Raw genomic sequence first — 24533 nt, 5'->3', positions numbered from 1 at the left:
AAATTAGCTAAGTGTGGTGGCAGGCACCTGTAATCCCAGCTACTTGGGAGGATGACGCAGGAAAATTGCTTGAACTTGGGAGGCAGAGGTTGCAATGAGCCAAGTTCACGTCACTGCACTCCAGCCTCAGTGACAGAGTGAGATTCCATCTCAAAAAAATAAAAATAAACCATCAGATCTCATGAGAACTCACTCACTATCACAAGAACAGCATGGAGGAAACTTGCCCCATAATCCAATCACCTCCCACCTGGTCCCTTGTCCCTCCCTCAACACATGGGGATTACAATTCGAGATAAGACTTGGGTGAAGACAGAGCCAAATGGTATCAAATATGAAACAAACATAGATCTTTTCCAAAGTTAATGCCAAATAATTAATTTTATTGGCTGTTAATTCATTATTTCTACCTATAAGGGTTAAATGAGAGAGTTTTACCATTCAAGCAAATTGGGGCTATTAGCAGAAGCTAGTTGATTTAACCACACCAAATAAGCAGGGTTATCTGCTCACTGGCTGATATTGAACCAGAAACTTTTGACAAAGACATTTCTGGAGCAGCCAACAACTAAGACACTTTTTCAGACACAGAGGCAACTTTCGTCCTATTTTACAGTTACTTTGCAATTAGAGACCCTAACCCCATTCTTCTCCAAGTGGGGCTGTCTCATAGACCCCCATTCCCTGGGTGCAAGCTATACATTATCTAATAATACTCAAGATTGGATTCAATTATCTACTGCTTGATTCCAGTCTTATTTTCATATTTTTCTTCTTGGTTATGAATACAACTCTCACAGATATCTTAAAGATACCCAATTCAGGCTGGGAGCGGTGACTCACACCTGTAATCCCAACACTTTGAGAGGCCTAGGTGGGTGGATCACCTGAGGTCGGGAGTTCAAGACCAGCCTGACCAACATGGAGAAACCTTGCCTCTACCAAAAATACAAAATTAGCTGGGTGTGGTGGTTCATGCCTGTAATCCCAGCTACTCGAGAGGCTGAGGCAGGAGAATCTCTTTAACCTGGGAGGCGGAGGTTGCAGTGAGCCGAGATCGTGCCATTACACTCCAGCCTGGGCAACAAGAGCAAAACTCTGTCTCAAACAAACAAACAAACAAAAAGATATCCAATTCGGTCATGTATATCTTTCTTTGTTTTACATGCTAGTGACAGTAGTCTTTCACCTTCATGGCAACTCTTCTGCTTACTATATGATTGGGATGGCCTGGGTAAAGGATATGCTTTATAGATCTCTGGACTTAGTTCTTTCTTTTTTTTTTTTAATAATTTCAAGTTTATTATACAATATTTGGTCAAACAGGATGACTTACTCAAGAAATAGTCCAATCCTATTTTTCCTTGACTCAGCTGTAATGAAGATGGACTTAGTTCTTTAATGCTTCCCTCCCCTCTTTGGCCCTGCTTTTGAGTGGTGTGCCTTAGCTTGTGAAGGATTGGTTGAAGATGACTTAGGTTGAGTGGGTCTGGGCTGAGAAGGCTTAGACTTGGGAGGCTGGGGCTGGCTTGGCTTAGGTTGAGTGGGCTTGCATGGAGAAGGTTTAGTTTGGGAGGGCTGGGACTGACAGGATTTTTTCTGAGAAAGTGTAGGTTGAGAGGGCACAGAATGGAAGGGTTTAGGCTGGGAGTGTTTGACTGTGGATGCGTTGGACTGATCGGATTTGAACTGAGAGCTCTTGGATATGGGATAGGACCCTATTTGGAGAGCTGGATTTGAAGCCCTAACCTGCATCTTCATCTGGGCTCCTTGCTGAGAAGCAGGTCTTAGTTTTTGTGTGGCTCCTGCTGGTTGAAAGGACTGAGGATGAGGCTTTCCAATATGGGATGTTCTTATCAGTTTTCCAGTTGCTTCAGTTAATTCTGTTCCCCTAGTACAAGCTTGCTGAGGCCATGGCTTCCTTACTGCTCTTGCTGGCTGTGAACCCAGGGAATAGGAGTGACCTACCTGGGAGACTAGTGTCCCAGACCTTTCAAGAGTTCCCATCGTTTGTGGTCTCTCAGGGCAGGCCTGTACATGCTGACAAATGGGTCTTGGCGGTCTCCCAAATGTTCCATTCAAGTGACCTCCCCGAGCAACTCTGGAAAATTTCAAGAATCTTTCACCTGAATAAAATACCTGGGGATGGAAGGATTGAATACTAAAACTTTTACCTCGGCCCCGGGCCCTTGCATTCTGAAAGGGCAAAGGACAGAACCACTTGGGTCTCTGCTCTGACCCAAAGGGGTGGCCCATAACCCAGGGGGCTTTCAAGGAAACATGGTTAAAGTTACCTCCAATTCTGGTTGGAAAGGGCCAGGAGTTCTCTAGAAGAGGCCCGAATATTGGGGTACCATAGAGATTCTGAAGATTCTGGCTGAGCTCACATTGAGTTCCAGGCTCTTGTATTGGCATTAGAGCTTGGCTTTTAGATGAGCTTTTTAGCTGACTGCGTCTTTGCTGACCCTCATCTTCAGCTGTTCCAGCCATGTCTTCTCCTGAGGGAACTTGAATTCTCTGAGTGTTTTCAAAGTCTTCATCTACCTGAATCCCCAGCTCCCTGGCCAGGGCGGCCATATCCTCCACAGACACACATCTGAGGGAAGAAGAGAACATCACTTCCTGGAGGGCAGCTTGAAGGCCCTCCATGTTCTTCCTTCTGTCCCCAGCATCTCCCCCTTCCCAAAACAGTAGCTGTGCTGGCTTCAAGTTCAGCATCCTCTGAAAAATTTGAGCCTCTTCACTCTCCCTGGCTTGGGGACTGAGAACAAAGTAGCATCTTTCAATGGCAGCTTCTCCTAAAAACATTAGCAAGTCCCATTCCTTCTCACCTAGACAGTCAGTGAAAAAAAACACAGCTGAAGAAACTTCCATCAAAAAACCAAACTGAGTCCAAAAGCTTTCTAGATTTCCACGGAGATTAGCCAGAGCAACAGGCTTTTGGAAAAAACAGGGGTTTTCCTTTCTATCATCGTTATCAGGAAAACACCACGTTATCTCAACCAGGCCATCAGAGATTTGCCGGGGAAGCACCAAAAGAGGCAAATCTTGATGAAGAAAGATTTTGTGTGATTTCAACTGGGCAGGGCTGAGAAGTGTGTTGAGGATTCTGGACTTAGAGAAGCTACAGTATCTTAGACGCACAAAAGAGATGACAGGCATCTTCATGAGAGTCAGAAACTTTTCTGTCTCCCCTGTAGGCCCTCCTGAAAACTGTGTGGACTGCTCCTTCACAATGTCCTTCATGGCCCCCAGCATTAACATACTTTTGTTGTTTTCTGCATCTGGCAGTAGCAGGGGAAGAGCAAACTGGCACTGATACATGTTTGACATGACTTGGCGTTGCAAAGAGCTATCTGAACACAGCATGGCGGCACAAAGGACATCAAGGGGATTAATGGTTTGTATGTCTCGAATTTCCAAATTCTCCACTCCAGGCAGCAAATCCTCCTTGCTATCTTCATCCAGAACCTTGTGCCTGAGGATTGAATCCCTAGCCGTCACATCTAGTGCCTGAACTTTCATCAGGAAATTCCAGGCTAAGTCTGCTGCACTCTCCGGGGTCCACTTACATCCTCGATCTAAGGAGAATTGTGTAACAAAATCTGGCAGAACCTTTCTGCTTCTATCCATGTTCAAACATAACAGGATGTCTTTAAACGCCTTTTTTCTTTCTGTAGGAGAGAAGATAATAGTGAATGCCATGTTCAGAATCTCAATTTCCCCCATCGACTTCTTTTTTTGAGACAGTCTCACTCTGTCATCTATGCTGGAATCCAGGGGCGTGATCATCATCCTGGGCTCAAGGGATCCTACCATCTCAGCTTCCCAAGTAACTGAGACTGCAGTCACCTACCACCATGCCTGGCTACTTTTCATTTTTTTAATAGAGATGGGACCTTGCTATATCGCCCATGCTGATCTTGAACTCCTGGTCTCAAATGAACCTCCCAAAGTGCTGGGATTACAGGCATGAGTCACTGTGCTCAGCGTGACTTTTAAAATTAAATAAATAATCTGCATCATTTTTTGCTTTGAGACAGAGTTTGAAAGAAAACTGTCACCCAGGCTGGAGTGCAATGGAGCCATCTCAGTTCACTGCAACCTCCACCTCCTGGGTTCAAGCTATTCTTGTGTCTCAGCCTCCCGAGTAGCTGGGACTACAGGTGTGTGCCACCATGCCCAGCTAATTTTTGTATTTTTAGTAGAGATGGGATTTCACCATGTTGGCTAGGCTGGTCTTGAACTCCTAGCCTCAAGTGATTAGCCTGCCTCAGCCTCCCAAAGTGCTGGGATTATAGACATAAGCCCCTACACCTGGTCTAATCTACACTTTCATTGCAAAAAAACCGAAACAATATAAATAAAGTAGAAGTCTCCTTTCACCATTCTGGCAAGTCATCTTTGTTTTTAGGGGAGATATCAATATGGTACAGTATATTTGCATCCCATCCTTTTTCTATGCAAGTACTTAAGTATGCATGCATATATAGAAATAAATAGTTTTACTTAGTAGATGCTATTTTTTTTTTTTTTTTTTTGAGATGGAGTCTGGCTCTGTCACCCAGGCTAGAGTGCAGTAGCAAGATCTCAGCTCACTGCAACATCCACCTCCCAGGTTAAAGTAATTCTCCCAGCCTCAGCCTCCCGAGTAGCTGGGATTACAGACGTGCGCCACCACACCCAGCTAATTTTTGTATTTTTGTAGAGAGGGAGTTCCAACATGTTGGCCAGGCTGATCTCCAACTCCTAACCTCAAGTAATCCACCTGCCTCAGCCTCCCAAAATGCTGGGACTACAGGCGTGAGCCACCGTACCCAGCCCATGCTATTTTTTTTTTTTTTTTTGCATAAATGATATTATACGAAACAAATAATTCTTCAGCTTCTTTTCACTTAGTGGTATTACTTGCAAATTATTTCAAGTCAGCATACATACTGATCTACCTAACTCACTTTAGCTCTTTCATGGTACTCCATGGTTTGGATGGATGTAACTATTTTAAACAATTGCCTATGGATGATCATTTAGGTTTTTTATTTTTTAAAAATGTGCTAACATTTACATGCAGCAATGCAAAACATCTTGTTAAGGTTAAATTATATACATCTATGAGAAATACTCCAGGTTGATACTGGTTTTTTGTTGTTGTTGTTGTTGTTGTTGTCTTTTGAGACGGAGTTTCGCTCTATCGCCAGGCTGGAGTGCAGTGGCTCAATCTTGGCTCACTACAACTTCCGCCTCTCAAGTTCAAGTGATTCTCCTGTCTCACCCTCCCAAGTAGCTGGGACTATAGGCGTCCGCTGTCACGCCCAGCAATTTTTTTTTTTTTTTTTGTATTTTAGTAGAGACAGTTCACCATGTTGCCCAGGCTGGTCTCTAACTCCTAAGCTCAGGCAATCCACCCGCCTCAGCCTCCCCAAGTGCTAGGATTACAAGCGGGAGCCACTGTGCCTGGCTTTTTCTTTTTTTTTTTTTTTTTGAGACGGAGTCTTGCTCTGTCACCCAGGCTGGAGTGCAGTGGCATGATCTCAGCTCACTGAAACCTCCACCTCAGCCAGAGTGGCTCATGCCTACAATCCCAACATTTTGGGAGGCTGAGGTGGGCAGATTAGTTGAGCCCAGGAGTTAAGACCAGCCTGGGCAAAATGGTGAAACCCTGAACCACCTGGGTTCAAGCGATTCTCCTGCCTCAGCCTCCCGAGTAGCTGGGACCATATATACGGGTGCCACAACACCTGGCTAATTTTTTGTATTTTTAATAGAGATGAGGTTTCACTATGTTAGTTAGGATGGTCTCGATCTCCTGACCTCTTGATTCGCCTGCCTCGGCCTCCCAATGTCCTGGGATTACGGATGTGAGCCACCGCACCTGGCCGATACTGGTTCTTTCTTAAATTTATCTCTTGCTGAAGTTTACAGGAACTGAAGATTTTATTTCCTTCAAAGTTTTTCTCAGAGTTTACAGGCTATACCTAATTTTTCCTGATCTCCCATTTTCCAAACTATCTTCTACTTTTTTTTTTTTTTTTTTTTTTTTTTTTTTTGGAGACAGGGTCTTGTACTGTTACCTAGGCTGGAGTGCAGTGGTGCAATCTCACCTCACTGCAGTCTCAACTTCCTGGGCTCAGGTGATCCTCCTGCCTCAGCCTTCAGAGTAGCTGGGACCACAAGTGCACACCATCAACCCCACCTAACTTTTCATTTCTTCATTTTGTAGAGACAGGGTTTCACCATTTTGCCCAGGCTGGTCTCAACTCCTGGGCTCAACTAATCTGCCCGCCTCAGCCTCCCAAAATGTTGGGACTGTAGGCACGAGCCACTCTGGCTGGCCTACCTACTTCTTATAAATACAGAGATAGTGCATAACAGAGAGAGAAGATCAGATTGGATTTCCTACTCCTGACAGATGGCCAGCTAGTGTAAAAATGTAAAATTACCCTTAAAAATAGCCTTGAAGAAACAACAGAAGAGAAAAGCATGGATTTTAGGAATTAATAAAAGTAACTATAAGAAGCCTTTGAGTAGTCTCAAAGTTGCTTGAACTGGTATATGTGTTGGGGCAAAACGGTGAGGGGGAAGTTGAATCTATCATGAAGAGTTCACAGAGGAAGCAGTGAGAGAGTAGGCTGCAGGACAGCTTTTAAGTTCTGCTTTTTCCTGTCTCATACTTTCCCTTAGGAAAGCAATTCTCTACTTCTTCAGGCAGAAATTGGTACTCATGGCTGGGTGCAGTGGCTCACACCTATAATCCCAGCACTTTGGGAGGCTGAGGTGGACAGAACACTTGAGGTCAGGAGTTTGAGACCAGCCTGGCCAACATAGTGACAACCCATCTATTAAAAATATCAAAATTAGCCAGGTGTGGTGGCAGGTGCCTGTAGTCCCAGCTACTCGGGAGGCTGAGGCAGGAGAATCACTTGAACCCAGGAGATGGAGGTTGCAGGGTTGCAGTGAGCCGAGATTATGCCCCTACACTCCAGCCTGTCATCTCAAAAAAAAGAAAGACATCAGTACCCACAGTATCCAAGCCAGGTATGTCCACAAGGTAATAACAGTGTCACTATGGAGCAGATCAAAGCAACAGAGTAGATGTACACACAAAACAGAGATGTATCTAATTAAGCACAGAGCTAGGTGAAAAAAGTATCAAGAAACTAATCTGTTTTATAAATTAAAAATTCATAAAAATAACTCAACTAAGGCAAAAAGAAATAAACAGAGATTTCAGCTGCCACCCATGGAAAAGGAGTCTAAATTTTTAATTTAAGCGCAGTCAGGTTAATTGGAGACAAAAACAGACCAAAATAATATTCAGACTCTTGGAAGAAATATAACAATCTAGAGTATGACCTATTATATACAATGGATAGAACACAATCCAAAGCTAACAGACATAGGAAGAAGTAGGAAATGTAACTCATACTCAATGGACACTGACTCCAAAATGACCCAGATGTTAGATTTAGCATATAAGAATTTTACAGTCAGGCACTGTGGCTCATGCCTGTAATTCCAAAACCATGGGAGGCTGAGGCAGGAGGATCATTTCAGCCCAGAAATTCAAAACCAGCCTAGGCAACATTGTGAAAACCCTATCTCCACAAAAAATACAAAATTAACCAGCCATGATTTTCTGTGCCTGTAGCCCTAGCTACCTGAGAGGCTGAGATGGGAGGATGGCTTGATCCTCAGCCTGGGAGGTTGAGGCTGCAGTGAGCCAAGATTGCACCACTGCACTGTAGCCTGAGCAACAGAGCAAGACTCTGTCCCCCCCGCAAAAAAAAAAATTAAAATTAAATCCACAATGAATGATTAAATAGGATTTCTCCGGAAAAAAATAGAAACTACTTTTAAACAGGAAATTCTGGAATTAAAAATCACAATATATGAATTTGTTTAAAATCACTACTTGTGCTAACAACAAACTGGAGATGACAGAAGAAAGTAAATATCCAACCTGAAGAACAGAGAGAAAAAATATTAAAGAAAAATGAGCAGAGTCTCTGGAACCTGTAGAACAATACTTTTAAAACTCTAAAATTCAGGTACTTGAAGTCTCAGAAAGAGAGAAGAGAAAAAGTGAGAAAGAAAAAAATCTTGGTAAATAACAGCTGAAAAGTTTCCAAATTTGATTAAAAGGTTTTTTTATAGATTCAGGAAACTCTGCAAACACTAAGAGAAAAAAAAAATCACACCTAGATACATCAGAGTCAACTGCTCAAAAAAAAATTAAGAAAAAAATCTTGAAAACAACCAGAGATAAATGACATAGCACTTATAAAATGACTGAAGATTTGGCATCAGAAACAATGGAAGCTACAAGACAGAGAAGGCTGGGCGCGGTGGCTCACGCCTGTAATCCCAGCACTTTGGGAGGCCGAGGCGGGTGGATCACAAAGTCAGGAGATCGAGACCATCCTGGCTAACACGGTGAAACCCTGTCTCTACTAAAAAGTACAAAGAAGCAGCTGGGCATGGTGGCAGGCGCCTGTACTCCCAGCTACTTGGGAGGCTGAGGCAGGAGAATGGCGTGAACCCGGGAGGCGGAGCTTGCAGTGAGCCAAGATCATGCCACCACATTCCAGCCTGGGTGACAGAATGAGACTCCGTTTCCAAAAAAAAAAAAAAAAAGACAGAGAAATGGCATCCATAACATGTTAAAGGCAAACATTGTAGAATCCTATATCCAGCAAAAGCAACCTTCTGGAATGAAGGCAAAACAAAAACATCTTTCAATAAACAAAAACTAAGAGAATCTACCACCAGCAGACTTGTACTAAGAGAAATAATAAATAAATTTTTCAGGCTAAAGGAAAATAATATAAAATGAAAACCTAGATCTTCAGGAAAAAAGAAAGGCCACAGGGAAAGGGAGACATATTAGTTCCACCCAATGGTTGAACCCAACTACAAGCTGGAGGGGGAAGAGAGTCAATTGATACTGTCTACACAAGTTGACCTTCTATAGTGCAGAGCACACAAGGCAATAGTTTAAGCCTTTCTGAGACTTTGACACTGTGATATTTTTTACATAAAATTTTGCATGACAAAAAGCATGAAGACCTCCCTTTGAGTTAGAACTTTTTTTTTCAGTTCTCAGCTGCACAGACAAATATTACTTGAGAAAGAAACAAAGAATAGCCACATGCCTCCAGTCAATTAGAGTGGATGGGCGGCCATTAGACTTACATTACAGATCATAACTACATTATTATTAAGACTTCTCTTGATCTGTTTTGCTAAAGATGTTTGATTGATTGTAATAATGTCCCCAATTAATGGCTTTCTGGTATCCATAGTCTTTGCTATCTTACTTTGCAAGAAGTAGAATTTGTTTTCCCCCAACCCTAAACCTGATTTGGCTTTGAGACTTGCTTTGATCAACAGAATGTGGCAGAAGTAATGGTGTTATGGGTTCTTTGCTCTCTTACTTTGCAAGAAGTAGAACTTGTTTTCCCCCAACCCTAAACCTGGGTTGGCTTTTAGACTTGCTTTGGTCAACAGAATGTGGCAGAAGTAATGGTGTTATGGGTTGAATTTTGTCCCCCTCAAAAAGATATGAAGTCCCCCAGTACTGCAGAATGTGGCGTAATTTTATAAACAGCATCTATATCTTTACAGAGGTAATTAAGTTAAAATAAGGTCTTGGGGGTTGGGGGGCCTAAATCAATATAATTGGTGTCTTAATAAAAAAGAAAAATTTAGACACAGAGACATGCACAGAGGATAGATGATGTGAAGAGACACGGGGAGAAAATGGTCATCTATAAGTCAAGGAATGCACGAAGCTACCAGGAGCTAGGCAAGAAGCCTGAGACAAATCCTTTCCTAGCACCTCCGGAGGGAGCATGACCCTGCTGATACCTTGACATTAGGCTTCTGGCCTTCTGAACTGTGAGACAATAAACTTTTGTTGTTCTAAAGCCAATCATTTGTGGTACTTTGTTACAGCAGCCCTAGGAAACTAATACAGATGGCATGATGATCGTTCTCAAGCTAAGACTCAAAAAGCCTTCACTACTTCTCTGTCTCCCTCCCTCCACCTTGCTCTCTCTCCCCTTCTCTCTCCTTTACCCTCGTCATAAGAATATATTTGGCCATGCACAGTGGCTCATGCCCATCATTCCAGCACTTTGGGAGACCGAGATGGGCGGATCACCTGAGGTCAAGAGTTCAAGACCAGCCTGGTCAACATGGTGAAACCCCGTCTCTACTAAAAGTACAAAAATTAGCCAGGCATGGTAGTGGGCACCTGTAATCCCTGCTACTCAGGAGGCTGAGGCAGGAGAATCGCTTGAACCTGGTAGGCAGAGGTTGCAGTGAGCCAATATCATGCCACTGCACTCCAGCCTGGGCAACAGAATGAGCCTCCATCTCAAAAAAAAATATATATATATATATACACATATATATATATATATACTGCATCTATTCTGAGAACAAGCCCAGAGTAGCCTGCTAGAAGATGAGAGACCAGCCTTCAACTACCTCATCACACATGCATGAGTGAACCCAGGGAAGACCAGAGAACTGCCTAGCCAACCACAGACATGTGAACAATAATAAACTCTCTAGTGTTTGAAGTGACTGAATTTTGAGATGATTTGTTATGTAGCATTATTGAGGCCAAGAGTTCAAGACCAGCCTGGACAGCCTGGTGAAATCCAGTCAGTACCTGATACAGAAAAAAAATTTTCATGAAAATAAAACAATATGTAAGAGACACACTGCAATATTAGAATGTTACCTATGGAAGAAAGTAAATGGGAAATGGAGAAAAAAACAGAATAGATAAACGGGATTTTTGCAGAATAATGATGACACTATGCAATGAATTAATTAATTCAACCCTATGCGCCAACTAAAATAAATAAATAAATAAAAATTAAGAATGGGGCCCCAAAATAATCATGTATTAAGAAGTTATTTGGGGGTGGGGTAAGAGGCATGGGTTGAATTATGTCCCTCACAAAATTCGTATGTTGAAATCCTAACCCCTAGTACTTCAGAATGTGATGTTATTTGGAAATAGGGCCACTGCAGATGTAATTAGTTTTAATAATGTTATTAGGGTGGGCCCTAATCCAGTATGACTCGTGTCTTTTATTTTGGCCAAAGGGATGCACGCTCAGGGACAAGGCTATTTGAAGGTAAAGACATATCAGAGGGATGCTTGCACAAGCCAAAGAGTGTCAACGATTTCCAGCAAACCACCAGGAAAGCTAGGATCCTTCAGATCACATCCTTCAGAAGGAACCAACCCTTGTCCAGGCGTGGCAGCTCATGCCTGTAATCCCAGCATTTTGGGAGGCCGAGGTGGGTGGATTACTTGAGGTTAGGAGTTTGAGACCAGCCTGGCCAACATGGTGAAACCCCGTCTCTACTAAAACTACAAATATTAGCCAGGTGTGGTGGCACGCACCTGTAATCCCAGCTACTTGGGGAGCTGAGGCAGGTGAATCGCTTGAACCCGGGAGGCAGAGGGTACAGTGAGCAAGGTCGCACCATTGCACTCCAGCCTGGGTGACAGAGTCTCGCTCTGTCTCAAAAAAAAAAAAAAAGAAGGAACCAACCCTGTCAGTACTTTGATTTCAGATTTCTAGCCTCCACAAGAAATTTGTGTTTATTGTTTAAGCACCAATTTTGTGGTATTTTGTTACAGCATCCCTCACAAACTAATATAAGGTGTGATGAGGAAGAAATGACTCTCTTCCTACCCATAAGTGGATGACGAGTCCCCAAGATTTGAAATGAATGTGAGATGGTAGTTACATTTTCATCCTCTACTCAGAACTTAGTGATGTTTATTTTCCCAGGCAATATCACTCCAATGAAACACTTCTCATTTTGAATTTTCATTAAGAAATATTCAGATTTGGCCAGGTGCAGTGCCTCACACCTGTAATCCCGGCATTTTGGGTGGCCAAGCTGGGCCGATCACTTGAGTCCAGGAGATCGAGACCAGCTTGAGCAATATGGCAAAATTTCATCTTTACAAAATACAAAATTAGCCAGGCATTGTGGCGGGTACCGGTAATGCTAGCTACTCAGGAGGCTGAGGTGGGAGGATCACCTGAGCCTGGGAGTTAGAGGCGGTGGTGAGTCATGATCGTGCCACTGCACTCCAGCCTGAATGAGACTGTGTCTCAAAGACATTCTTTTTTAAATAAGGAAATATTCAGATTCAAGATACAAATATAATTCTCATCAAGATGGCATTATGTGGACTGGATCAAGCCAAGTAACAATATTTTGGGATCTTAGCCATTTACTGACTGTTTTCACTTAAATAGTCAAACCCATAATTCCCACATCTCTCTGGTCACAAAGGCATTAAAATAAACAAAGTGATTTAACCTGAGGAATAGGTTAGCCTGAAATTAATGATTAGTAACTCCTTGTACGTATTATGGGAAATTAATGATTGGCAGCTCCTTATACGAACTACAGAAATTTACAAACTGACAATCAATATTTACTTTTGTGTATGCTGTCCATCATTTCGTAGGTCCTGGGAGCTCCTTTAAGTCAACACCTACCTCAAGGAGATTCCAGATCAGAGAGGCACAAGGAATTTCTTTTTTGTTTTTTTCTCTTTTTTTTTTGAGACGGAGTCTCGCTCTGTCGCCCAGGCTGGAGTGCAGTGGCCGGATCTCAGCTCACTGCAAGCTCCGCCTCCCGGGTTCACGCCATTCTCCTGCCTCAGCCTCCCGAGTAGCTGGGACTACAGGCGCCCGCCACCTCGCCCGGCTAGTTTTTTGTATTTTTTTAGTAGAGACGGGGTTTCACCGTGTTAGCCAGGATGGTCTCGATCTCCTGACCTTGTGATCCGCCCATCTCGGCCTCCCAAAGTGCTGGGATTACAGGCTTGAGCCACCGCGCCCGGCCGGAATTTCTTGGTAGTTGATTTTCTGCTGACATCTGTGCCTTTGTCATCCTCCTATCCCCATTATGTCATGGCAAGCTTATTAACTTATTAAGTTGTTGCCTAACTAACTATGCAAGGTATTTCCATACCTTCTATACTTTTCTCCTGTTCCTCCTCCAATGAAAGGTTGGTTTCTGATTCCTCATAACTTGGTTCTTCACCGGAGAACTCTGTGGTTTCTGAATTCTCAAAGTCCTCTTCATCATATCCAACGTGCTCTGGGTCATCATAAACCTCCTCTTCCACAGTGGCTTCTCCATCTTCAGGGAAGTCAACAGATCCTAGATATTCCTCTTTTCCTAAGTATAAAGAATCATCTAGTTCCTCATATCTCTGTCCATCCTTTATATATGTAATAGTTGCTGGAACTTCATATCCAACTTTCTCAACTGAATATGATAATGTGACTTCTGGCATGTCATATTCCTTCTCATTCTTCCTGGCAGACAAAGCTGTTTCCCTATGACTAGTTTTCTTGTCCCTGAAAAACTCAGAGGTTTCCAAATCCAAGTGTTCCTTCTCACTGAAGAACACTGTGATCTCAGGGGTCTCAGGCTCTTTTATTCCAGGAGAAAAAGCATCTTCTGAATTCTTGCTTGCCTCCATAGATTGAGGAGGCACTATATTCTCATATTTTAAAACTTCTGCAAAGAAAAGAAAAAGAATTGTTTTTCCCAATTAAGAAAAAGAAACTGTATAATAGCTGGAGTTCCTGAGACCTCAAAGCATCATCCCTCTTCTTTTTCTTTTTCTTTGTTTTTTTTTTTTTTTTTGAGACAGAGTTTCGCTCTTGTTGCCCAGGCTGGACTGCAATGGCACGATCTCGGCTCACTGCAACGTCCACCTCCTGGGTTTAGGTGATTCTCCTGCCTCAGTCTCCCAAGTAGCTGGGATTACAGGCATGCACCATCGTGCCCAGCTAATTTTTTTTTAGTAGATACGGGGTTTCACTTTGTTGATCAGGCTGGTCTCAAACTCCTGACCTCAGGTGATCCACCTGTCCCGGCCTCCCAAAGTGCTGGGATTGCCCAGCCGCCTCTTATTTCACTGGAGGACAGAAATACCTAACACCTCCTATATAACTTGCATGTCAACATATCAACTTTCAGAACTTTCTTTTTTCCACTAAAAAATAAAAAATCAGATCACACCACTGTCTTGCTTAAAGTTTGAGTCCTTCCCAGCAACCTTCCAGGGTAAGTGAGTAAAACAAAAAATTTGAATCATATGAACAGTGTTTACTTGTGGACTTACTGTGACTCACAACAGACTCACGTCTCCTGGGGCCACTGCTAATGAAATCTGATCACAAATACTTTCTAATCAGTAAACAAATGGCTCTAATTTGGAATAGTGTGCTTTAGAAATAATAAAAAAAAAATTTCTAAGCATATAAATCTTGTCCTAAATTAGGTATCATTAACATTCACCTTTTTAACTGAGCCTCTACCTCTAACATCCCTTAAAATAATTTTGAATTTTTTTTAGATTCCTAGCAAAGGAGCTACACCTAGTCCTAGTAGTAATTTACAGAATTGCTAAGCAACTGGAAGAATTGCTTTTTCGTGGACTACTAGTTATCTTTGAACCATTTAAGAATTAGCACTGGAACTGCTCTGGAAAACAGCTGCTGCTGGCATTCTTACCACCAAAAAAATGAAACTACTGATCTGCCATCTATGTGTTAAAAATTATTTTCCTTGTATTTTCAAAATGGCTATACTAAGTGAAAGATACAGCTTGTGGTCTTGGCACTGTAAATATCCACGAATTCACCTACTTGAAAAACAAACCCTGGATTGTGTTATTATTAACAGGATTTTCCTTCCAACTGTGAGAGTTCAGCATGTTACGGTCAGTATAATGAGCAGTTTACGTTAGCATTCAAACAACTGCAAGTTTTGAGTACAGTCTGAAAAACAAATTATCGATTCCGTAAACCAGTAAGATGTTAAATTTCAGAAACTTTTTAAATTCCAGTTTTTCCCTGTTTCATATTTCAGTAAAAATTATCTCTGGAAAAAGACTAACAAAAATAAAAGGCAACAATTTTCTTTTTTTTCTTTCTTTTTCAGAAAGTCTGCCCCCTCCCTCTCACCCCGGAAAGTATACAAATTCAACTTACCGTGCCTTAAGCCGCAAATGGCAGCGGACTGTGGAAAAGTACTAAATAAACACTTGAGAAAATGCTGACAGGTCGCCTCTCCCTTTTTCTGTACCAAAATTAACAGCTTCCGACTCTTCTTCAGGAGATCTGTAACATTCTCCAGAGTCTCATACTCTTCCTCGGAAATCAGCCTCCGAGAAGTTAACGTGTCTAAGATAGAATCAGGATCATGTTGGAGGATTTCAAGCAACTTTTTTCGTTCTCTTTCTATGATCTCTGAGGGAGTACTCTCAGTAGCCATTGTTCCTGTTTCCTCTAAACCAGGAAATGGATTATGAAATCATCCTAATGAATAAGTAAAAGTTGAAAACAGAATGACAAAGAACAATTTTATTTGGCTAAGCTTTAATATGTCAATGATGCCTAGTGTTGGAGAGTGCAGATACAAGCACAGTGGGGCAACCCAGCTCAGAGCACTCTCTGATCCGGGGTCCTTGTGGATTATTTATCTGCTCTTTTGAAGGCTTGATAAATTCTCACCATGACTCAGACCCAGGGTCACCTCCTCCAAGAAGTCGCTCTTGAACTTCAGGTTGGACTAGGTATTCCCTGTTCATAGAACTATACTATGATGCCAAGATTGTAAATTATTAATTAATATTTGGTGGGCAATCTGGCAATATACAGCAATAAATAAATAAAGTTGAAGACAGATAAAAATAAAACTTCATATCCTTCAACACAGCAATTCCAGTTCTAGGAAATTATCTTAAGGAAATAATGAAGCAAATACCCAAAGATGTATGTACAAGAATCTGCATTATAACATTGTTTACAATAGTAGATAATCGAAAATAACCAAAATTGAGGTTTAGGGAATAAATATTGACATGTCGACAGTGAAACACTAAAGAATTGTTAAAAAGGATAAAGTACATCTCTACCTATTGACAAGTAATGATATCCATGATATATTGCTATGGAAACAGCAAGTTATAGATCTCATTTGTGTTTTAAAAAAGTTAATGTGTATATAGTATATGTATACAATATGTGTATACAGGTATACATTATATTTTAAAGAAGACAGTCAAGAGATATCCCAAACTTTAACACTGGTTATCTCTGAGAATATGATTACAGGGAAACTTATACTTCCACCTTAAACATTACTATTTAATATTTTATATTTTTGATTTTTTATTATATTTATTTTAAGAAAATTACCTGGTTGGTCTTTATTTACTCCTTCATAGTTCACAAGAACCTGAAAGCGATCTGCTCTGCATAACTAGCAACAGGATACTGGATGAATAAACTGTGATATTTCTTATAACATAATATTACATGGCATCCAAAAAGAATGAACTTCAGTGACCCACAATATAGAGAAATCATAATAATAGTAAGGAAAAACTGTAAATCCCAAAGGATTATATATAATATGACACCTTTTTTAAAAGTTCAAAATAAACACACACTTACATTTAAGGGTACACATCAAGTCATTAAAATTTTACAACACAAAAATCAAAGAATGATGAATATGAAATTCAGAATGATGGTTATCTCACATAAGGGAAGCTTGGGGATGGGATGGGATTGAGAAGGAGATCATGGATATCCTACAATGTAGGAGTTGGGCTTATCAGGGCTACTATATTGTTAAAGGTAAATAGCTAATATGTAAATAAAAGCAGAACATGCATGAACCAATGCTATTAGGAACCAAGGATAATGAGTAATCCAATTCCGGTATCTCCAAGGTTAAAAAAGTATTTTAAAATCCTGACTGGACGAGGTGGCTCATGCCTGTAATCCCAGCACTTTGGGAGTCTGAGGAAGATCACTTGAGACCAGGAGTTTGAGACCAACCTGAGCAACACAGCAAGACCCTGTCTCTACAAAATATGTAAAAATTATCTGGTTGTGGTTGTGCACATCTGTAGTCCCAGCTGCTCGGGATGGGAGTCTGAAGCAGGAGAGCTGCTTTGGCCCAGAAGTTCGAGGTTGTAGTAAGTAACTCTAGCCTAGACTCTTTAAAAAAAAAAAAATCCTCATATGATATTAAAAATTAATATTAGGTAAGAGTTTTATAAAATTCAAGAGTTTTAAAATTTTTATTTATTTTGACCAATTATAATCATATATAATTATGGGATATTCAGTAATTTTATATGTATGCAGTGTGGAATGATTCACTGAAATTAACATATACATCACCTTCAATACTTATAATTTATTCCTTCTGTCTATGACTTTGTATCCCTTGACCAGCACCCTTCCCTTCCCCGCAACTCCCAGCCTCCCTCTGGTAACCACCATCATACTCTAGGTAAGAGTTCTTAAATATGTATTTCAAAAGTATGGCTTTCAAGTGATGCATCCCACCTCAGGCCCACAATTTGATTGACACTGTCATAAAGATTGCCAATTTTTTGTTGTTGTTGTTCAACTTAATCAGGAAGGTACTTTAATAACAGGTCTCTCAAACCACCAGTCTCCTCTCCAATGCTCCACCTTAAGTATGCTCCTTTCTCACAATAACCTTTCTGAGATTTCAAAGCCGATAGGAAAAAAGTGTTCACTTGAAGTGGAAAACTTAGCATTGAAATTTAAACTTCCTTCTAGAAGTTTTTGTTTTGTTTTGTTTTGAAACAGAGTCTCACTCTGTTGCCCTGACTGGAGTGCAATGGTGCAACCATAGCTCACAGCAGCCTCAAACTCCTAGACTCAAGCAATCCTCCCACCTCAGCCTCCTGAGTAGCTGGGAATACAGGCCTGTGCCAATCTGTTCAGCTTTTTAAAAAAAAAAAAAAATTTTTTTGTAGAGACAGGGTTTCACTACATTGTCCAGGCTGGTCTCGAACTCCTGGGTTTAAGCAATCTTCCCATCTTAGCCTCCCAAAGTGCTAGGATTACAGGCGTGAACCATATTTTTTTTTATTATTTGTAGAGATGGGGTCTCCCTAAGTTGCCCAGGCTGTCCTGAGCTCAAGTGATCCTCCAACCTTGGCCTCCAAGAGTGCTGGGATTACAAGTGTGAGCCACCATGCCAGGCTGTCTAGTTTAAATTGTTTTCTGATGGCCTGGTATGGTGGCTCACGCCTGTAATCCCAGCACTTTGGGAGGCCGAGGCAGGCAGATCACCTGAGGTAGGGAGTTCAAGACCAGTCTGACCAACATGGAGAAACTCCATCTCTAATAAAAATACAAAATTAGCCAGGCATGGTGGCACATGCCTGTAAGCCCAGCTACTTGGGAGGCTGAGGCAGGAGAATTGCTTGAACCCGGGAGGTGGAGGTTGTGGTGACCGAGATCGCACCATTGCACTCCAGCCTGGGCAACAAGAGCAAAACTCCCTCTCAAAAAGAAATTGTTTCTTGATAACAGAAATTTGCATAGTACAGCCTTAGAATGCAAAGGAAGTGAGTTGGGGGAAGGGTGAGTGTAACCAGGATGTTCTTTATTACATAAAATATAGCCAGGAGGTACAAAATTGAAAGTATAGACCTCAAATCGGAATGAATAACACAGGACTAAAAGTCTTAAATGTGCTCTATTTTATTATTGTTGTTTTGTTTTTTGTTTTTTTGCTAGGCTAGTCTCGAACTCCCGACTTCAGGTGATCTGCCTGCCTCAGCCTCCCAAAGTGCTGGGATTACAGGCATGAGCCACTGCACCTGGCCTTATTATTAGTTGTTAATCTTACTGTGCTAATTCATAAATTAAACTTTATCATAGATATGAATGTATAGAAAATTCTCCCTTGAATTGCTGCTAACGAATTTATGTGATGTTTTCAAGACAAAAGTCAACAGTAGTTTCATGTATTGTAGAAATAAAAAGAGGCAGGTCTCAGTGCTGAGTCCTGGTGGTCAAGAGACTTGATTGTATCAGAACCATGGATGCAGGACTTAATATAGTTTCTGTCATTGCCAAAAAGCAAAATGTCAGGGGGTGAATGCCTAGGCTAACAGCCTTAGATCAACCATTTCAGACGTTGATCTAGTCCTGGCTGGGCATGGTGGCTCACACCTATCATCCCAGAACTTTGGGAGGCTGAGTAGGGGGCTGATCACTGGAGGTCAGGAGTTCGAGACCAGCCTGGCCAACATGGTGAAACCCCGTCTCTACTAAAAATACAAAATATTAGCCTGGTGTGGTGGCGTGTGCCTGTAGTCCCAGCTACTTGGGAGGCTGAGGCACAAGAATTGCTTGAACCCGGGAGGGCAGAGGTTGCAGTGAGCCGAGATGGCACCACTGCACTCCAGCCCAGGTGACACAGTGAGATCCTGTCGCGCAAAAAAAAAAAAAAAGTTGATATAGTCTCTAGTCCTGACTTAAACCTAGCAATTGTATAGAAAGTTGGAGGGTCTGACTAGCCTTCATAGACCTCTAGAAAGCCAAGAGTTTGCTTGACCAGGGCAAAATTTACATGATTTGACATACACCAAAAAGAACCACCTCACACTAGAGAGGAGGAAAAGTCATTCTCTCTCCTGTCTTCAATTCTGGGAATGTCTGGAGTAAAGAGACTGACATAATGCCTGTCACACTGCTTGGTTCCTTAATGGTTGACACCTGTCCTACCCTTTCTACACTGACCTCATTTCTCACAGCCCCTGTGGTAGGCAGAATAATGGCTGTCTCCAAAGATAACAAGGTACTAATCCCCTAAACCTGTGAATAAATTAGATTATGTGGCAAAGGACAATTAAAATTGCAGAGGGAATTAAGGTTGCTAATTAGCCAAACTGGAGATAAGGAAGTTATCTGGGTGGAGTCAATGTAATCACAGGCGGCCTTAAAAGTAGGAGAGGAGTGGCAGGGCACCCAAGCCCTTTGGGAGACCAAGACAGGAAGGCTCAGGAGTTCAAGACCAGCCTGGACAACATAGTGAGATCTTGTCTCTACTACCAAAAAAAAAAAATAAATAAATAAAAGGAAAAGAAAAAGAGGGATGCAGAATAAACAGTAATGCAATGTGAGAAAGCCTACAGTAGTCTCCACTTATCCAAGGTTTCCCTTTGCAGGATTTCAGGGTTTGTTACCCCATGGTCAACCATGGTTTAAAAACAGGTGAGTACAGGACAATAAGGTATTTCCAGAAAAAGAGACCGACCACACTCACATAACTTTTATTACAGTATACTGTTATGATTGCTCTATTAGTTGTTAATCTTTTATGGTGCCTAATTCATAAATCTAACTTCATCACAGGTACACATGTACTGAAAAACCAGTATATATAGGGTTTGGTATTGTGGTTTCAGGCATCCACTGAGGGTGGTGGAACTTAAACCCCACAGAAACAGGAGGGAAACTACAGTATCACAGGTTTTGAAGATGCAAGGGAGCAATAAACCAGAGTTTGGGCAGTCTCTAGAAGCTGAGAAAGGAAACAGATTCTCCCTCCTAGAACCTCCAAGAAAGAAAAGCAGCTCCGGCAACATTTTATTTTTAGTTTTCTTTTCTTTTCTTTTCTTTTTTTTTTTTTTTGAGACAGTCTCACTCAGTCACCTAAGCTGGAGTGCAATGGCGTCATCTCAGCTCACTGCGACCTCCACCTCCACCCTCTGAGTAGCTGGGATGGCAGGCGCGCGCCACCACGCCTGGCTAATTTTTTGTAGAGACAGGGTCTCCCTATGTGCCCAGGCTGGTCTCCAACGCCTGGGCTGAAGAGATCCGCCCGCCTCAGCCTCCCAAAGTGCTGGGATTACAGGCGTTAAGCCACGGGGCCAGGCCCCTGGAAACCATTGAACAAGTTCCATGTGTGATTCCTCGGCACAATGAAATATGGGATCAGATAACTTGCCTCTGATTTACTACAGTAACGACAACAATAACAAAAATCACTATTTGCCTTTCCCTTTACATCCTAAGCTCCAGCTCCAGGCCTCCGTACTCCTCGCGACCTCTCACAGGGAGAGTCAGCGTCGGCCAAGAGCTTCCGGGATCGGAATGAGGAGGCGGCTGGAGAAGTTGCTTTCTCCTGAATAGGGCTGATCCCAGACGCACACGGTCATTACACGCCGGGGACGCTCAGTCGGTGCGTGTACCCCCAGGCAGGGCCAGCCACGCATTCCAGGTTCTCCATGTGCCCAGACGACAGTAATCCACGGTACGGCAACAGATCTGCCTGCTAACGCGCGAAACCGATCAGCAGTAACAGTAGCACCAGGAACGGCGGCACGAAAAGCCGCTCACGGTCCAAGCGGGGCAGGCAAACACTCGGCCAACCGGTCGCCAGCCAACTGGGAGTCCCACCCACCTTTCCGGCACTGAAGACGCGATTGGCCGCGCCTGGTACCGCATCCTCCTCTTGACCCCACCGACACTACGGCGACGGACGCTTGGGAACGCTGCACAGCCCTCCGCAGGAAGTACTTCCCTGGGCGGAAGCTTCTGAGCGTGATATAGCGGAAGTGCCTTCTCTTCCGGTCTCTCTGGTCTCGGCTGCAGAAGCGAGATGGTGAGTTGTGACGAGGGTCTGTGTGAATCGCGTTCCATCCTCGTTCTTTGTGCCTCCCTGTCTGCTGTCCTTGGGGGTCTGGCAAGATTCCGGATAAGGGGAACTGGTGGGCAGAAAAGAGGCATGCAGTGGCCCTCAAGAGCCAGAAGAATGGCTGCTAATTGGTGCTTGGGGGACCGATCCCGCCGTAATTGTGGAGCTAGAGCCGCATTGTGTCCCTTGCTTCTGTACAACCTTTGGAGACCTTTCATAGCTCTAGCCTTGTTTGGGAGCTGAAGGAAGGAGTTTGGGAATGTTTGGCTGTGTGTAACAAATAATTCATTGGTGATGCTGTCTGGCCGGAGTCTATAAAGATAAGGTATATTTCAGAACGTTGCAACTCTTGTGGAGGGCTTTAGGTAACGTGAAATGCTGGTAGTGGTCTCTGACTTGGAATTCGTGGAGTCTTCTCCCACAGTTCCGACCTTTATGATTGCCTTTAGATTTTATCAGTGCTTGGTTTCCCGAAGAACTCGAGTAAATCTAGAAATTGCCGCGTTTCATAATTAGCTATTCCTTTAATGTGCAGACGAAGGGAACGTCATCGTTTGGAAAGCGTCGCAATAAGACGCACACATTGTGCCGCCGCTGTGGCTCTAAGGCCTACCACCTTCAGAAGTCGACCTGTGGCAAATGTGGCTACCCTGCCAAGCGCAAGAGAAAGTGTAAGTAACATTTTTCAGACCAACTGTGTTAGCTTTTGTTTGTATTGCACTTAAGTGGGGGCATAGGTTTGAACTTCATTTGGTGCCTATCTTAAAACTTGTACATCTGTATGCCGATGAGGTGGCATAAAACTCGTGTGTTAACAATACCTACAAGGTGTGTGGGGGAAAACCGTTTGAAATCTTTTCTGAACTTTGTCTTAGATAACTGGAGTGCCAAGGCTAAAAGACGAAATACCACCGGAACTGGTCGAATGAGGCACCTAAAAATTGTATACCGCAGATTCAGGTACAGTTTGTATGTTCGATCATAATTGGTCCTATGGGCTTGAATGAAACCCTCGTGTTTACTTGTAAAAATAACACTACCCTGATGGTTACTGGGGATGAGTTGTTGGAAGCATTTTTATTTTTGGTGGCTGTTGAGACAGGGCTTCACTATGTTGCCCAAGCTTGAGTGCAGTGGCACGATCACGGCTCACTGCAGCCTCAGTCTCCCCAGCCTCAGGTGATCTCACCTCAGCCGCCCGAGTACCCGGGACTACAGGTGTGCGCTGCCACATGCCCAGCTAATTTTTAATTAGTATTTATTGTAGAGAATGGGATTTTGCCATGACCTAGGCTGATCTCAGAACTCCTGGGCTGAAGCCATGGGCCTACCCAAAGTGCTGGGATTACAGGCGGGAGCTACCGCCGCAGGCCAGATGTTGAAAACTTTTATCTTCTGCCACTGTAACCTTGAGATCAGTTACTTTGGATTTTATTAGTTTTTTCACTAAACAATAGTATAAATTAAGTTTCAGGAGCATTTTTTGAGCCAGGGTCCCAAAGAGTTGATATTTATTATGTTTATCTTTAATTGGTGTCAAAATTTGTCAAGACAGTAGTGAATAAGATCTGGGAGTCAGGCTTTGTTCAATCTTCAGTATAGTGGCTGTGGGCAAGAGTGCTATAGAAAACAGCCCTGATTGTTGCTGTTGCCTTAAGGACAGCCATAGATGTGTTCATGTGCTGAAGCAACTTTCTTTGCACTTAGAGTCATACGTTTTTGTGGGCTTAATGTTGAATGGGCTGTTAGTACGATATAGGAGTTAGGAGCTTGAACTGAAGCCAGGCTTTTAAAAGTAGGATAGTTGACCTCTCTTAGAGTAGATATGGATGTTTAGTAAGTTAAAATGCAAAGCTCTTGGTTTAGAAAATGTCTGCCATTAAACATGCTCATTGTTTTTTCCTTGCTTAGTCAAAGCGGTTGTGATCTATTCTCAGCATAGGGAACCATTTTCACAAATAATCTTTGATCTCTTGCCAAGTAAGCACAAACATACTGGCCCTTGACTAGTATAGCCAAATAAGTGTTTGAGCCTTAATTGCAATTGCGATTAACTATATCTGAAAATGGGTATCTTTAAGCAAAGTGAAGAATTGCAGCTTATCAGTGATGTTGTAAAAATAAATGTCTGAACATATGAATGCAGTACTGATTTCAGCATTTAACTGAGATAAGCGCATTGAAATCTGTTTAACAAAAATTAAAATTGATTCATCGATGTTGCTGAAGTAACTTGTTCTTGTTTTTGACATCGTGCAGGCATGGATTCCGTGAAGGAACAACACCTAAACCCAAGAGGGCAGCTGTTGCAGCATCTAGTTCATCTTAAGAATGTCAACGATTAGTCATGCAATAAATGTTCTGGTTTTAAAAAATACATATCTGGTGTGTGCTGAGGTATTTTTAATCAGTTAGACTTGTAGTATCAGTGAAATAATGTAGGTTTAAGGACTGGGCTAGCTTAATATCAGATTTACTTGTTAAGTGACTGTTTTGGAATGTTTCCTTTGGACTGGGGTTGTAACGCGTTTTAAGGCAATGACTAACAAGCAGAATTCCAGGAGTCCTTGAAGCAGAGGGCACTGGAAGACAGTACAGCAGATTAAAATAGCACAGCTCATGTGGCATAGATGGGTATTTAAGACATTCGAGTAAATTGGAAAGAGCATGATGTTTAAATTACCTTTAGTAGCATGTTCGTTTGCTATACTGTCATGACTTTAGGGGGATGATTATTGGTCACATAGAGCCTCGGAGTACCACTGGAAACATACAGGTAGGAGTTTAGGTGGCTTCTGTTTTTCAAAAGATGATCTAATCCTAGTATCTAATGCTCACTTGGCACACCTGGCTGGTGGGCTGTGTAAGGTGACTAGCTAAGTGAAAAAAGCCTGCTAGGTGTGACTCAGAAATAAGTAGGTTTGAGAAAAGGTAGGGCTGGGTACAAGTAAAGATTGAGCAGGAAATAAAGGAAAATCAAGTAAAAA

At 42.3% G+C, this 24533-nt stretch overlaps 2 protein-coding genes and 1 non-coding gene across 3 annotated transcripts; 2 read left to right on the top strand and 1 right to left on the bottom strand.

Annotated features, from left to right (window-relative positions):
• Window positions 1-362: 362 nt before the first annotated feature.
• Window positions 363-15691, bottom strand: CARD6 (caspase recruitment domain family member 6). The gene is made up of 3 exons (XM_050793404.1): window positions 15057-15691; window positions 13021-13575; window positions 363-3674 (listed from the first exon to the last, which is right to left on the bottom strand). The coding sequence occupies exons 1-3, from the start codon at window positions 15337-15339 to the stop codon at window positions 1399-1401; spliced, it is 3114 nt and encodes a 1037-aa protein (XP_050649361.1). The 5' UTR covers window positions 15340-15691; the 3' UTR covers window positions 363-1398.
• Window positions 15692-21365: 5674 nt separating this feature from the next.
• On the top strand, window positions 21366-23923 carry RPL37 (ribosomal protein L37). Its single transcript, XM_050793431.1, has 4 exons — window positions 21366-21513; window positions 22082-22217; window positions 22422-22506; window positions 23806-23923. Exons 1-4 carry the CDS (start codon window positions 21511-21513, stop codon window positions 23873-23875), a joined length of 294 nt encoding a protein of 97 aa, XP_050649388.1. The 5' UTR covers window positions 21366-21510; the 3' UTR covers window positions 23876-23923.
• On the top strand, window positions 23644-23723 carry LOC126957788 (small nucleolar RNA SNORD72). The gene has a single exon (XR_007726953.1). It is a non-coding gene; the product is annotated as a small nucleolar RNA SNORD72 (small nucleolar RNA).
• Window positions 23924-24533: the final 610 nt, after the last annotated feature.

This window comes from Macaca thibetana, chromosome 6 (assembly GCF_024542745.1).
Source record: "Macaca thibetana thibetana isolate TM-01 chromosome 6, ASM2454274v1, whole genome shotgun sequence".
Lineage (NCBI taxonomy): Eukaryota > Metazoa > Chordata > Mammalia > Primates > Cercopithecidae > Macaca > Macaca thibetana.
Note: the sequence above shows the minus strand (reverse complement) of the source record. Positions and strands in the feature narration are given on the sequence as shown.

What these genes read in the sequence shown, in the direction of transcription:
- CARD6 (XM_050793404.1), bottom strand. Translation starts at nt 15,339, where the DNA reads ATGGCTACTGAGAGTACTCCCTCAGAGATCATAGAAAGAGAACGAAAA. An exon ending in CATTTGCGGCTTAAGGCACG is followed by an intron (nt 13,576 to 15,056) that starts GTAAGTTGAATT and finishes TTTTCTTTGCAG; the next exon opens with AAGTTTTAAAATATGAGAAT. An exon ending in ACAGGAGAAAAGTATAGAAG is followed by an intron (nt 3,675 to 13,020) that starts GTATGGAAATAC and finishes TCTCTCCTACAG; the next exon opens with AAAGAAAAAAGGCGTTTAAA.
- RPL37 (XM_050793431.1), top strand. An exon ending in TGCCAAGCGCAAGAGAAAGT is followed by an intron (nt 22,218 to 22,421) that starts GTAAGTAACATT and finishes ACTTTGTCTTAG; the next exon opens with ATAACTGGAGTGCCAAGGCT. An exon ending in ATTGTATACCGCAGATTCAG is followed by an intron (nt 22,507 to 23,805) that starts GTACAGTTTGTA and finishes GACATCGTGCAG; the next exon opens with GCATGGATTCCGTGAAGGAA.